This window comes from Melanotaenia boesemani, chromosome 22 (genome assembly GCF_017639745.1).
Source record: "Melanotaenia boesemani isolate fMelBoe1 chromosome 22, fMelBoe1.pri, whole genome shotgun sequence".
NCBI classification, from domain to species: Eukaryota; Metazoa; Chordata; class Actinopteri; order Atheriniformes; family Melanotaeniidae; genus Melanotaenia; species Melanotaenia boesemani.
The window spans coordinates 20,328,583-20,342,993 of NC_055703.1; the positions used below are offsets into that span (position 1 = coordinate 20,328,583).

The window sequence follows — 14,411 nt, forward strand, 5'->3', positions numbered from 1 at the left end:
GATGAAATGGTCATTATGTTACATTTTGAGTGCCAACAATAAAGATGGACACTGACAGACTAAGAAGCAGAGCAAGCTAATGGTGGAAATCTGTCACCTAGTGGTAACATTAAAAGATGGCACAAAAACTTGTTCTGTCAGAAGAATCAGAGAGCGCAGAAACCTGATATACTACTGCAAAAGACTAGAGCTGCCCCTCATTTTGTAAAATTTTGCTTCCATAGAGCCAGACTTTAAACAAACATCCTCACCTAAAGGATGGACAAGGGGAGTGAAGAAGATATTAAAGGCCATCTACAGCAGGTGGTCAGTAGCTGAAAGTGATGTCCTTAATAAATATGAAAGAAAGTCCTGACAAAGGACCTCAGAAATTCATTTGGACCTTCAATTGCTCCATCTAGTGTTCAATAAAGCCTCATCAGAAGTGGTCTCAAGGAACAAAAATAGGGAGAAAAGGATGAGGTATGCCAAATAACACAAGAACTGCAGTGAACATCAGTGGCAACAGGTCATATGGAGTGATGAATCCTGCACAGAGCCTGGACCTCGACATTATTAAAACAGTGTGGGATCATACCAACAGGGAATGGATCAAATGCAGGGAAAAAACATCCAATAAAGAAGTCTGGAGAACTATTCATGAAGATTATATGAAGAAACAGCAGGAAAGCTGGCCTAACTCAGTTCAGACTGTGTTAAAAATATAGGTGTTCATACTAATTATTGTTTTTCAAGCTTGTTAGAATGGTACAAACTCTGCTTTTGCAAAAGTTAGTTAATTTCTGTATCTATTTACCATTTTCCTGTCTTTTTTCTGACTTTGCAAATATAAATGTAAAGAAAAAGAAATGAGTAGTGACTCACCACATAATATCAAACCAGTCTCAATAGAAAGGCACATTAATAAAGTTTATCTTATCCTATCGTCATCTGCATCCAGTGCATGCACTATCACAAATTTAGAACCAACAGTTAACCCATACCGTGTTGTTACACTGGAAAGTGGAGGAAAGTCATGCATCTGAACACATAAAGGCTCCAGCTGGTCATCAGGCTTGAAACCAGAACCCCTGTCTTTGTGGAGAAGCTAAACTCTGCAGCATCATGATCCATGATGCTCACATTTGTTTTAACACAAATGTGATTAAATAATATTTAAATTGATGCAAAACTTTTCTGTTCACATTACATCAATATCTTGTTGTTCTGTCAGTGATATTTAGTTCTTATTACCTAAATGCAATGAGAAAATATTCATGTTAATACACTCAAGGGATACCTGAAGTTCATATTTACCAAAGAAGACACAGTGGGACTGTTATATCTGCAAGTATTTACTCTCAAACATTTGACATCTTTTCTCCAAGAATAAAACGTTGCATTTTACATGTTGCATGTTAATATATTTTCACACATACAATGAAAGTAATTGACAAGAAGGAAAAATATATCCTGAAAATCAACACAGATACATTGCGTATCTATAGCTTACATCATTCAGTACAACATACTGCCTTTTCACACACATTAACATTTGATTTGATTTTTTTTCAGAGCAGTTAGTAATACTACGTTGCAAAAAATGTTCTCCCGTTAATGATGGTCATACTGTGTAACCCTCCAAGAGGCAACTCTGGTCAAATGGTACACTTGTATTATGATCAGGCAATTATTAACTTCACTGAAGTTGCAATAAGAACAACAGAAAGAAAAGAGTAAATTGCATGCAAAACTCTCACTCGCCCCTTTCCTAAATCTGTACAAAACAGTGAGAAAAAGGACAGAAGGGACCAAAACATTATTTTCACAAAGTAAGTATTTCAGACTATGTAGAATATCCATGTAGAGTTTTTATACAGCCCTCTAATGGTGATACAGTAATCTTCATGACTTTATCAGCCTATTATGCTTTGGAAAATCCAGTATATACAATGCAACAGGCAGTTGTCAAATAAACATTGGTATAAGATATTTTCTGCTAATAAAACAAGCACAGAACATAGAAAATACCTTGTGTTTTGCTACAGAAAAACTAAAATAATTCTCCTTCCAATGCTCCCCTCATGTTAACACCATAGTTGGGTTATCTAACCATTTACAAGTTGTAAAACTTTATGTAAACAAAGCAAAATAATCAAATGGCTACATATATTTATAACAATTGCACTCCGTCACAGGTAGCCATCGCAAGTGCAATTAAAACCAAAAAACACAGGCAGAAAAAGAAAAAGAAAGAAAGAAAAAAAAAGCCTATAGAACACAACCTTAAACTGGTGACGGCTTCAATATGTGCTATATTTCCAATGCATGTAGCACCCTCTTGTGGTAAATTCTTACACTACATCAAAAGCATTTAAAATTTGAGGCTATGGGCAGATTGGTGCTACTATTTAAATTAAATTAAATCAAATTCAATTCAATTCTCACCATACACTTGGCATTTAGTGGCAAAATGTTCTTAATTTTGTCCTTAAACTGCATTTAAATCATCTGACAATGCTTCTAAAAACCATGTGACAAAATCTGCTTTCAAAATTGTAGTTAAGTGTTCGTCTTTATTTCAGGCTAAAAACTAACATTTTTCCAAAAGTGCACAAAGTGTGTGGAGATGAATTCATGCCATGCCTTCAACACCAGCAGGCTTTGCGTTCGTCGCCAGCTGCACCGTCACAGAGTCCCTCTGCTTCCTCCAGGGCAGCGAGATTAAGCTCGTCATTAAGGGACATCCGGAGAAGATCCAGGTCCTTTTTATTGGCTGCCAGCACCTGTTCAGCCAGTCGTGTAAAAGTCTGGAAGGGAAACCATCACAGGAGAGGAAAAAGATGAGAGATTGAGTCATTTTCTCTTTTCATTCAGTTATGAATATTTGATCTTGTTACTATTCATAGTCATGAGACATCACCTCACCTCTGTTATGTTATGGTTGGTGAAGGCACTTGTCTCAAAGAAGTCCATTCCATAAGCCTTGGCCAGCTTGAGGTGCAGAAAACAGCATTTTAGTTTATTAAAAAACAAGGAAGCCAAAAAGAAAAAAAAAAGATTACCTTGTTATTTATTTTCAGGACTTTCTTGACTTTCTTTTTTATTTCTGTTACACATTTTCTGCACTGCTGCAGCATAAAAAACATCCCAAAGCCAGACCAGATGATCTGCTTGGATAACCTGCAAAATCTCAGCATAACTGACTGGCTCTTTCTATAATCCTGCTCTCTGCCTTTTATTCAGAAATGCTTGCATTTACAGTTTCATTGACTTGCTAATTCTTCTTCAACTTCATGGGTAGGAAGTTAAAATCATAAACAGGAAAACTATATATACATGCAATCTAAGGGAACCTCCTTATTGTATCTCTATTAACTCATTCACACTAACCCAAACAGAGCCAGTGCAGCATCATCCCAGTGCATGCTTTCAAAATTTATGCTGAGGAGGCTAAATAAAAAGGCTGAAAACAGCATCAGTGCCTTGTTCAGTCCATTTCTTCACAACCAGGTTTGCTTGTTACAGAGACTACTGTGTGAATCCAGCTGTGTGAACAGAATAATTGAGTCATTATCCCATCTTGAGATGTGATGTGGTATTTCAAAGAGATAAAAGCTAGTGCACGCTGGTTAGCACACTAACTTCCCTAGAGAATAAATGTTTAAGAAATGTACACACTGTATCTTTAAAAGAAATCATAAAGCAGCAGGAGATGCAGCAGCTTTCAGTCTTTCCTTGTGCTTTCCTGTTAGGCCAAACTGATGCATAAGGAGCCCTTGAAGGCAGCGCACAGTTTCCCTCTCATGCAAATAGTTTGTGTGACACAAAATGGCCTAATTTACAACATTTCATGAGGGTCAGCTTTTTGTTTTGAGGAGCGACTCTGCAGGAGGATGCTGATCAGAGCTATTATCCACACCTTTGCAATGTATTGTAGACAAACTAAATGCTGATGAATGAAACGCTTCAACACTGCTGATAAAATGTTAAGTAAGGTTTTAATCAGTTTGAAGTCTCTCAAAGGCCTGTGCAGCAGCCCCAAGGTCAAAATGGCTACTATTGTAAAATCCTTTTAGGTCTTTAAGAGTTAAGATTACAATCTCATGTAAATAAAAACAGACCATTTGTGAAACTGAATATGCAGAGTACAAGTTTTCCTAAAATTCAACTTTGCTTATTAGGCATCTGAAACTGTAATCTTCTTTCAAATAAAGCTCTGCTGATGTGAGCATCATTGCATCCTTATAACCCAAACTAAACCTAATGTGAAAATAATTATGGATTTTTGTCTAAAAGTAAAGTAAATATAGAATAAGTCAGTGACTGACTGACCTTGACACCTTGCTCTGTGGCCACCTGCCTCTTGTCCACTTCATCTGACTTGTTTCCTACGAGAATCTTCTGGACTTTGTCGGGAGCGTACTGGAAGGGGATGTCATGTTGTTATGAAGGGATATTCACAGATAAAGACAGAGAGGAGAAAGCAAAACTGAAACGATAGGAGGAGCAACTTCAAATGTCAAGAGAATGTAGCTGGAAGAAAACACAGGAGCGACAGTGTTCAGGAAATGAGACCATGATTAAAAGTAAGTGGGAAACATGCCAAGATCAATAGAAAGTATATTCAGACAGAGCCGTAGAGGAAATTAGGTCCATAATGACTAAATTAATAGAGCAAAATCATCAGGGAAATGACAGGGGGAAGCAGGGCAGAGAGAGAGAGCTTCATGAAGACTCAAACCTGAGAGGAAAAATATTGTTTTTCCAATATTTATGACTAGACTTTTAAAATACGGCAGATAATGGAAAATGAAGATGAAACCTAATACAGCACAGTTGTCAGGTCAGTGGGTTTTATCACACTATGTCAGACATATGTTTTTTTTATCAATCCAGGCTTTCTGTGCACAGCAGATCTGTTGGTTTGGTCCTGTCTACAAAGAGGAAAAAATACTTTCTGATTTCCCCATGTGTCTGATTTATCTGGCTCCTAAATCCACAGACTAAGTGACTCACCTCGTCCACATCACTGGCCCATTTCATGATGTGCTGGAAAGATCGCTCACTCGTGATGTCATATACCAGGAAAATTCCCTGAAGAGACAAGCACAAAAAAATTAGATAAGGCTGAGAAATATTTTTCCACTTAATTTATTAAAACTATCCAATAGGAGTAAACAGAAATAAAATTAAATTAAATATAAAAAATGGTCCCTGGAAGCAACCCAGACTGCTTGGAAACTTGGCACTCTTTCCACCAGTAACATTTTTTCATTTTAAGCTGCAGGCTAAATGAAAAATCCACTATATTGTTTTATCGCACAAAACAGGAACAAGACGCTTTCCCCCGATTTCATTACCAATTTCTGGTAAATGGACAATTCAGTTTCAGCCCCTTTAATCTCTTTAGTAGCCCAAAGCAAAGGCAAAATCCATAGAAACCAATGTTAGGCTGCTGGTGCTGCTTGTATGTAGCTCTGAAGGTCACTCAGTGGGAAGAAACGTTTTCATTACCACAAAAGTAAAATGAAATCTTTTTATAGCATTATGGTAAAATGTTACACAGGTAAGGTATGAGATATCTTAAAAGCTGAAAAAATTATGTTAGAACCAGATTATTGTTCATGCTTCATGATCCTTTGTAGAAATAAAATGTGGTGAATCATAAGCTGCAGCAGCTTGTCACCTGTGCTCGTCTGTAGTACTGCTTGGTGATGGTCTGGTACCTCTCCTGTCCGGCTGTATCCCTGCACATGTAAGAAAAACACATGCAGTATTTTTTGCTGAGAAAATGCTGAGGCTACGATTGCATGTCCCAACAACATGACCCCTCAGAGAATTTGTAACATCTGTGTCATGAAGAAAGAAAAACAGCCTTGTTAGTCCAGTGTCCATATATATATATATATATATATATATATATATATATATATATATATAAATATATATATATATATGTGTGTGTATATATTTTTATGCTGATACTTGCTTTGCAGGATGTCATGGTTCATAATTTCAGGCTGATAAAAACAGCTCAACAAAAACTGAGTGAGCTGCTGGGAAATGTGCTATTTAAGATGTCCCTGAAGGATAAAATCTACCTTCTCTATCTTTTGCTCATCCATCATCATAATGCCACATTTTTAAACTACTCTTTTCTTTCTCTTGCATATGGTGAAACTGCCACTGTTGATAAATAACTGCGGTGGATTCATTCTTCTGTCTGACCATCATAATATAAATGAAGAGACTCTCACTCCACTTTCCTCCAAATCCCTCCCAAACTGGATCCAAACATCTTTCAGGGTACTGGATATTAATCTATACCTAAAAAAAGAGACAATTTTTTCCAATGTGCTGAATTAACTACAGCATATTATCTCCATTGAACTGCTTCTCCCATCATGCAATCTGCATCGGTACACTACCTGTTTTCAGAGTACTTAGAAACCTCATCTTGTAGTTACTCTTTATGTCTGCCACTACCTTCATAAATTGCTTTGGGATATGTTTGTTATTTATTTTTGGTAGAATTTAAATTTTTTACAAATTTTCTTAATCCCACCTAAAACTCAAATTCCCAGAATTCATAGGAAATGAAACAGTAAACATGACCTCACTGTTCTCGATAAGAGATATTGATCTGAACATGACGAGCTGCACAAACATAAGTAATGAAGGCTGAAAAAATAATATCCTGTAAAGCAGAATAAGTATCTTCAGTATCTCATCACAACACTGGGCTTCTAACACTGAGTCTTACCATATCTGTATCCGTACTTTGATACCATCTATTACTAGTGTCTTCATTTTGAAGTCGACCCCTGTAAGAGAGAAGATCGGGTCAGGAGATGTAATAATACATTTATAGATGACCTTTGGATTTGATATTGCTGCAAAGCAGAACAGAACATTTTATGAAAGTTCTGAGACTGAGAATATGCAATTGATGTCAATTAACGGGGCTTGTCTTTTACAGGCAGAAGACTCCCCATTATCTGGAGCCGCTTTGTAAACATCATAGTCTGTGATGAGAGCTGCACCATCTCTGGATAATCAGGCCTTTAAAAGATTAAGCTAATGATCCACTGAACCGTTTAGTTCAATTCTCTGTATCGATCTGGAGGTAAAATGAGGAAAATGAGAGCAGAAAGGAATCAGAAGAAGGGTGAAGAGATCAGAGAGGGGGTTTAATAAGATGCCCCAATCTATTTCAGGATACTGAGTTTGTTTTTACATCCATCTGATATACATTTATATAATAAAAAAATATTACTTCCACTGAAGTAATAGTACTCAGGATACAATATTGTAATACATTTTTTTAATATAAACTTAATATAAACAACAGGTAAGAACATTTGCGTTTGGTTGATTATATCTTTGTTGTAATAATGCTTCTTGACAATCATTTTTATGTCTTATTTTTAAGTCCCTTGTAAGGAAAATGTATTTGTTTGGTTAGCAGCAGAGTTAAATATGTGGGTTGCATCCATAAATAAAAACTTACTCAATCTTATTTACCAGTGCCAAACAGCTTACTGGACAAATAAGACTCATCATTGTTGGAAACATTATCTCAATGCAGTTAAATTGAGATGAGATTTTGTAATCAGTGGTAATCGCATATTTCCACAGACTGGAACCAAACTCTTAACAGGCCTAAGGTATAAGATTTGTTGCCAAGAAGCATTTTTACAACAAAGAAATAATCCACCAAATATAATTTCTTTACGTTTTGTGCTCCGTTTACTTCAACCCAATATGTTATCCAGTAGTAGAAAGGGAAACTGACTTTCTTACACCATCAGAAAATATAAAAAAAACAATACCTACAGCAGGGTCTCAATATTTCATATTTACTATTGGATTTTTTTTTCTTATCTTTATCTATTTTCCCAGACAAATGAATTTAAGCCAATTAGAACACATCCTTAGGCTTCTATAGACAGCTCTAATCCCTAAGAAATCAATTAGCAGTTCACACCAATTAACCTGATCGTCAGCACCCCTGCATCACAGCTGGCATCCTGCTCCGAGAAAGAGCTACTGAGTCCAATCAATTGGCATGACTGGATAATCTTCTGTTCATGGTTTTCATATGTGAATATCTGCAAGGTTTTGTACATTTCCAAGAGACTAACACAAGGACACAGCTGGCAGATGCAATGTAACTGCTATAAATCTAGACTTTATTTTACAGTATGTGTCCAAAACAAGTTGGAATCAAGCAAGAGCTCCGTGGAGGCTGCAGTGCACTGACCCTATGAACCCTCTATGAAGTTTTAATTCAGCCTCTGCCTTCCTATTACAAATTATTCAGACCAAGTGAAAGGTCAGCATGGGGCTGGACTTGCTATGACTATTTAAAGATTATCTTCATGCATTATAGTCTATAAATATCTGCAGAGAGCGACAGAATTCAATAAAGAAAAGTGGCCAATTTAGGTATAAATTGCAGAGATGAAATGATGTCATTGCTCCTGCAAGAAACTGAAGGGTCAAAGTTAAAAAAAAAGTCAAAACTACATGTGCACAGTATAAAACTAAACAAATTGTCTCATTTAGATGTCGTATGTCCATATAATTCTGGGTTTTCTATCTAACTTGTTGCAAAACTGCTAAAACTGCAAAAGAAATTTCATCTGTAGTTCTTTTAGGGAACCACTGAAGTTAGATTACAGGTTCAAACATCTGCAACCACATATACCATGTGTTGTTTGTGGTGTGCAAAACCAGCCACCAGACAGGCATTATGTAGCTGTATTTTGGGGGTGATGTAAATCAGTGAAAAACCTAGGCAATAAACAAGACATGTCAGGCATTCAGAAGAAAACAAGTCCCCTTTGTGTGGGTTTTGTAACTTTGCTTACAACTGCACAAAAACAAATAAACCATTTAACAAACTGAATGAAAGGAAAAATCCCAGAAACCATGACTTCTTTCATCAAGTCTGCAAGGTAACAAATAGCAATTCAACTTCCCGAAAGTAAGTGTTAATACATTCTATGATATTGGCAAAATAAGAAAAATTTCTACTTGAGCTTCCCTTCTGCCCTGCAGAGGAAACTGTAACAATAGATGACAATATGCAAAATAGCTGCTAATTTAACATGGCAGCATTTCACAATCAACAGTGTGAAAGCCATGTAAAAACTAATGGGTACACACCCCGAATTGACTGGACTAATTGACTATGTTTGACAATGCAAGACGGATTAGACAGTAATGCATGTCAGTGTTCTGTAGGTAATAGTGACAGCTCTCAAATGGATGGATAGACGGATGAATGCTTCTGCATTGACACTAATTCACTGGGGGATGGATCTGTCATCCACCATTTATAGCAGAGGGCGGACAACAGCTGTGTTTTTTGCAAGGGAGGTGGCACAAAAGAACAAGGGGCAAACCTTTCTCACACAGTTAAAAACATGTCATTAATCTGTGCTGAACATGAGGTGAGCAGAGTATTTATCAGCAGTAAATGTCAAGCCCCCTACGTTTCTTTGAATACACATACAAAGATTTGAAGAACTGAAGTGTGTTTGCAGGTGTTGAGGAGGCTGCATCTGTAAATAAAGTTGTGTGAGGCCTCCAGAAGGCAGTTGTGTGAAACATGATGAATGTTCTCCTGCGATATCAGGTGAGTCAGGGTTGCCTGAGGCTGACTAGAAGTTTTAAAATATTTCCTTGTTTTTCTCTGCTTGATGGTAGCAGCTCAGCTCCAGAAGCTCCGGCTGAACTCTGTGGAGCTGAGTCACATTAAGGATGATGTACGTGCACAAGAAGGATGTAAAAAATGGAGTTATATATTATAAATTTACAAGAAATTATGCTGAATCGTATTATTTTATTTATAGTTCATTTTGTATTATATGTTTTTTTGTATAAAAAACAAATATTTGGTCAGGCATCATAGTCAAATTATTTAAGTCCGTGACTTGGACAAAATTCTTGTTGAGACCTTCTTTACAACCATCTGTGGCAGCTTTGATCCATGCCCCTCCCTCCAGTCTAACGAGCAGGGGCGAGCTGAGTGTATATGACATGGCCTTGACCTAAACACCACTTGGATCACTACCATGAGAACAGGGGCTTATTGAGATATGTAATAGAGCCAGGCCAGGCTGATATTTTATAGCTGACTTGTCAGCCAAAGGCTCTAAAGGAGCCCAGTGACGAGACCACCAAGGTAACAGGAAGAAAGATTAAACTCAGCAGTGTGACTGAACACCAATACTAAATCATCTTTGCCCGAGAAATATGTGCTCTGAAGCTCAGAGCACCATGACTTGTGAAAATAAAATGGGATACCTCAACAAGTGACGATAGATTACTCATTCAGATCATATGTCAGAACTAATTTCTGAGTCTTATATATTAGAAAAAACGGGTAAAAAAGAAACTAACTTTTTCCATTTACTGCTTCTGAGTTAGGTGTAAAAGAACATAAGTGGTCTGTATGAATCTAACCTCAACCTCTGGCAGCAACTCTGAGCTGTCAGTTCTTAAACATCAGCGTGTGACTGAATGGAGATAAATCCCAGCAACGAAGGCCCAAAACCCTGCAGAAAGCTCCCCAAGAGGAAATGTACAGATATGTAAAGAAATGAGTGCATCTCATTAATACTGCGCTTTATCACTTTTTATTGACCTGTCTTATTTAAACCTGTCACATCAAAGATCTGCTGTTTACATTGCCACTGCAACGTATAGTCATTGTTCTGAGATCTAAAGAGCTTTCTCAGGCGATATGGCAAAAAAAGGGATTGTAAGTGCATATAAGTCTGATGAAGGATTTAAAAAGAACTTTAAATTATCTGAACTAATTAAATCTAATTTTAAATCGCTGCCACTTGGTGCTGTCAGAGCAATTTCAGATTGGATGATATAAAAAGAGGATCTGAAAACAGATCTTTCAGCTACTCATGTTTAAAAACTAAAACAAAAAACAAACAAAAAAAAAAAAACAGAGACTGCACATATTGCCAGATATTGTTAGTTTAAAGCTTTCCCTGTCTGAAAAAAGAAGATAATTCCAAGCCTTTTGGGATTTTTGCACTCTGGACAGACCATCCACTGAGAAGGCACTCATCAGCTTTTCAGCCAAGAATATTTAATGGATAAAACTTGCATGCAATCGGCGAGACATCCTGACAGATTTTAAGATGATTAAAAGCAAAAAGTGAGTAACTAGACTGTCAGGGGAACTAATAAATAATGGAGCAAGCCATGAGGGAGATATGGGGGAGAATTCATATCCCTCTATCTCTGTGAAGGTTGAGGGATTATTCACTGATCCTCTGCAGGACAACACTGATGGTGGTCCCTCTTTGCAGTCCACATCTCTGCTTATTTATCACAGAAGAGGAATTTTAATAATTGGAGACGGATGAAAACCACCTCAGCACAGCTTGTAGACACCTCCTGCTGCATGCAACTATTCTATCCACTGAATATCTGGAGTCTGATTCCTCCTGCTGTGATGGTGAATGCAAGAAAAACTCAAAAGGTATCACAACACATGCATGCAACAAGCTAACTTCTTGTAAGCATCACTCTACAGGGTGGATGCTTCCTGTAGAGAACTATAGTTCTATGATCTACAAGAGCATAATACAGGTGAGTATATATTAGAACTGGCTGGAGCACATGAAAACAAGGGAGTATTTTATTAAACAAATTAATATTTTGGTCTAATCCGTATGTCTATGCACATTTTCTTTCTTCAAGCAGTGGTACAGGAAGAAGTCTGCTGCATTCAGGGATGCTGTCAGCGACGTATGCATCCAAGCATTGCGCTGCTCATCCTGATAAATGAGACCTGATAACTGAGCGCCTCCCTTCTTTAACTGACTTATATCCCGTTGAAAACTTGTTCTTACCTCCATCCATAACATGAGATTTACCAAGTGGGAAGATGACACACCTCTTTGAGAGGCTGTGGTTGCTGTTTCATCTAGGATTGATTGTAAACACATCAACGAACTGACAGGTTCCAAAAAAAAAAAGGTTATCATTGTTATATGTAATAAAGACCGTATTAGATGTTTTAGAGCTGTGAAAGGACAAAAACATTATTTAAATGTCATTCTTTGTTTCTTATTTGTGCCCTTTTGTCCCCAAACTGGGAAAAATGTGTTATAATTAAGTTGCTTCATAATTCTGCACATTTATATGTTTCCAATGAAAAAGAAAATAACTGTTTTCTTTTGTTACACAGCCAGTTTAGAGGTGTATAACATTTTGCATTGACTGAGAATTTTGCATTTGTTCAATCACTAAATCAATCCTCAAGAATACAGTTGACCTCATTATTGCAGTGTAAAGTTTACAGTAATAATGTTTGTGTGATGAGAAGAAAGGTCTCAAGATTTACTTTGAGCATTGTGTGGTTTGCAGGAGGACTAAAGGGTTTGATATATGGCATTTTCCACCAAAAAGTTCCACAGAAATTAGCATGAATAAATAATGCTGCACTTTTAATAATACACTATCTTGACCATATTTGAAAACACAATTGTCTTTGCTCTAAAAAAATCTATCAAAACAAGCAGAAAGACATGCAGACTTCGCACTGTCCATCTACAGCAATGTCTGCTCTCTGCCATGCCCATATTGTATCAAATTACTGCAAACAGTATCAGAAAGCAGCTGCTACAATGCTTCACAAAAGGAGCTTAGTGGGGAGAAAAATTACTGTAAAGACAGCTGCAGAAAAAACATAAGAGACTCTGCTGCGGCATGGGGCAAAAAAAGGAAAAAATCTGTGCATCCTTTTTCCAACACCTCAAAATGAAGCATGGCAATGCACCTGTCATGGTCTGCACTCTGGATGCAAATATGAAGGCAAATGTACAGCTAAATTAAACCAGCACTTGTCAAATGAGTTAATCAGGGTGTAGAAATAGTTTGTTTTGCCAATATAGAAGGAAGAGAAATTGACCATGCAATATTAATCCACTTATTCTCCTCTTCTAAATTTTAAATTAAGACATTCAGTTCTCACATATGTCATTATTTTGTATTTGTTGCAGAGTCAGTGCAAAGTGCTGGTACTTTGCAAACTCATCTGCATAGCGTGAAGTCTTGGCTCCTTCCCCTCAAGGCTATACAGCCAATTCAGTCACAGTGATTTTATAGTTAACTCTTGATTCCATATTAATTCCCTATCATAACACAGATCAAAAGCATTTGCTCATACCAGTCAAATTTGTAGGATTTGCATTGAAATATAATGAACATGTGCCATTAAAAATAAAAAAATATAAGCTCATTCAGATAAATAAGGGAGACAATAAAACCCAATTTGAATTTTAAAAAAAGGGAAAAAGAAAGAAAGAAGAAAAGGAATAAGTCATGCTGGCAGTGCAGTGTCTTACCGATGGTTGAGATGTGAGACGGGTGAAATTCGTTGTCCGTGAATCTGCATAATAAACATGTTTTCCCAACCCCAGAATCTCCGAGGAGCAGGAGTCGGAAGAGCACATCGTACTGCTTAGCCATAATGTTGTTGCACGTAGTAATGAATTAAAAAAGCTAGAGTCAGCTAACTCAGTGATGAATGGACAATGCCTCCCCACCTGCATGCCATGTCTGCTCAGAAGAGCCACATAAGGCTGTGGCTGAGCTTGTTTTTGTTCACCGGTGCTGGGTCGGTAACAAAACAGGGATGCTTCAGCTTCCCAGGCAACCTCCAGCTTCCAGTGGGTGCGGCGGACCACTGTCAAGTCAGAACCAATAAGAAAATGACACTTCCGGTAATGCCTTTCAATATAAGATTCCACTTCTAATTTTGTACTTAGGCTGACACGGTGTAAAAATCAAATTCTAACATATTTATTATTTTTTTCATTATACAATAAAGCCATGAAACGGTAAAAAAAAAATCACACATTGTCACTATCGATCATGGTTGAAGCGTTTTCAAGTTTTAGTTAAAAGATAAGATTGTACTATTTCCGATCATTTTATTAATTTGCTGACTAAACTAATATGAAAGTTAGAAAGATATGATTACCTTAGATTAGATTAGATTAGATTAGACTTTATTATCTCACAGTGGAGAAATTCACTTGTTACAGCAGCTCTTGTTATAGAATAAAGTACAGAGAGGCAAAATAAGGTGAACATGCATCACAGCAAGAAAGTGCAATAGAAATTATTTACAAGTCTAAGAAAAGCAAAAATATGTACCGTTATAATATAAAGATATATATATATATATATATATATACATACATATATATCAACACATACACACATACATTCATACATACATACACACATACATTATATATATATATATATATATATATATATATATATATATATATATATATATATATATATATACATATATATATATATACATACACACACACACACTACATCCATACATAAAATAAAATAAAATATAACAACAACCT

At 36.6% G+C, this 14,411-nt stretch overlaps 1 protein-coding gene across 2 annotated transcripts; it reads right to left on the reverse strand.

Moving 5' to 3' along the window:
- Positions 1-235: 235 nt before the first annotated feature.
- Positions 236-13,697, reverse strand: rab15 (RAB15, member RAS oncogene family). Of its 2 annotated transcripts, XR_006009127.1 has the most exons (8): positions 13,365-13,697; positions 6,746-6,806; positions 5,669-5,729; positions 4,999-5,076; positions 4,315-4,404; positions 2,908-2,973; positions 2,574-2,789; positions 236-246 (listed from the first exon to the last, which is right to left on the reverse strand). XR_006009127.1 is itself a non-coding variant. In XM_041976100.1 (7 exons), the coding sequence occupies exons 1-7, from the start codon at positions 13,486-13,488 to the stop codon at positions 2,628-2,630; spliced, it is 642 nt and encodes a 213-aa protein (XP_041832034.1). In that variant the 5' UTR covers positions 13,489-13,697; the 3' UTR covers positions 1,322-2,627. The 2 variants fall into 2 exon arrangements, 1 of the variants encoding a protein (XP_041832034.1); XM_041976100.1 differs by lacking the exon at positions 236-246 and having other exon boundaries at positions 1,322-2,789.
- Positions 13,698-14,411: the final 714 nt, after the last annotated feature.

Coding starts and splice junctions, on each gene's coding strand:
- rab15 (XM_041976100.1), bottom strand. CDS start 13,488: ATGGCTAAGCAGTACGATGTGCTCTTCCGACTCCTGCTCCTCGGAGAT. Junction 6,807..13,364: donor GTCTCACATCTCAACCATCG/GTAAGACACTGC, acceptor TCTCTCTTACAG/GGGTCGACTTCAAAATGAAG. Junction 2,974..4,314: donor CCACAGAGCAAGGTGTCAAG/GTCAGTCAGTCA, acceptor CTGCACCTCAAG/CTGGCCAAGGCTTATGGAAT.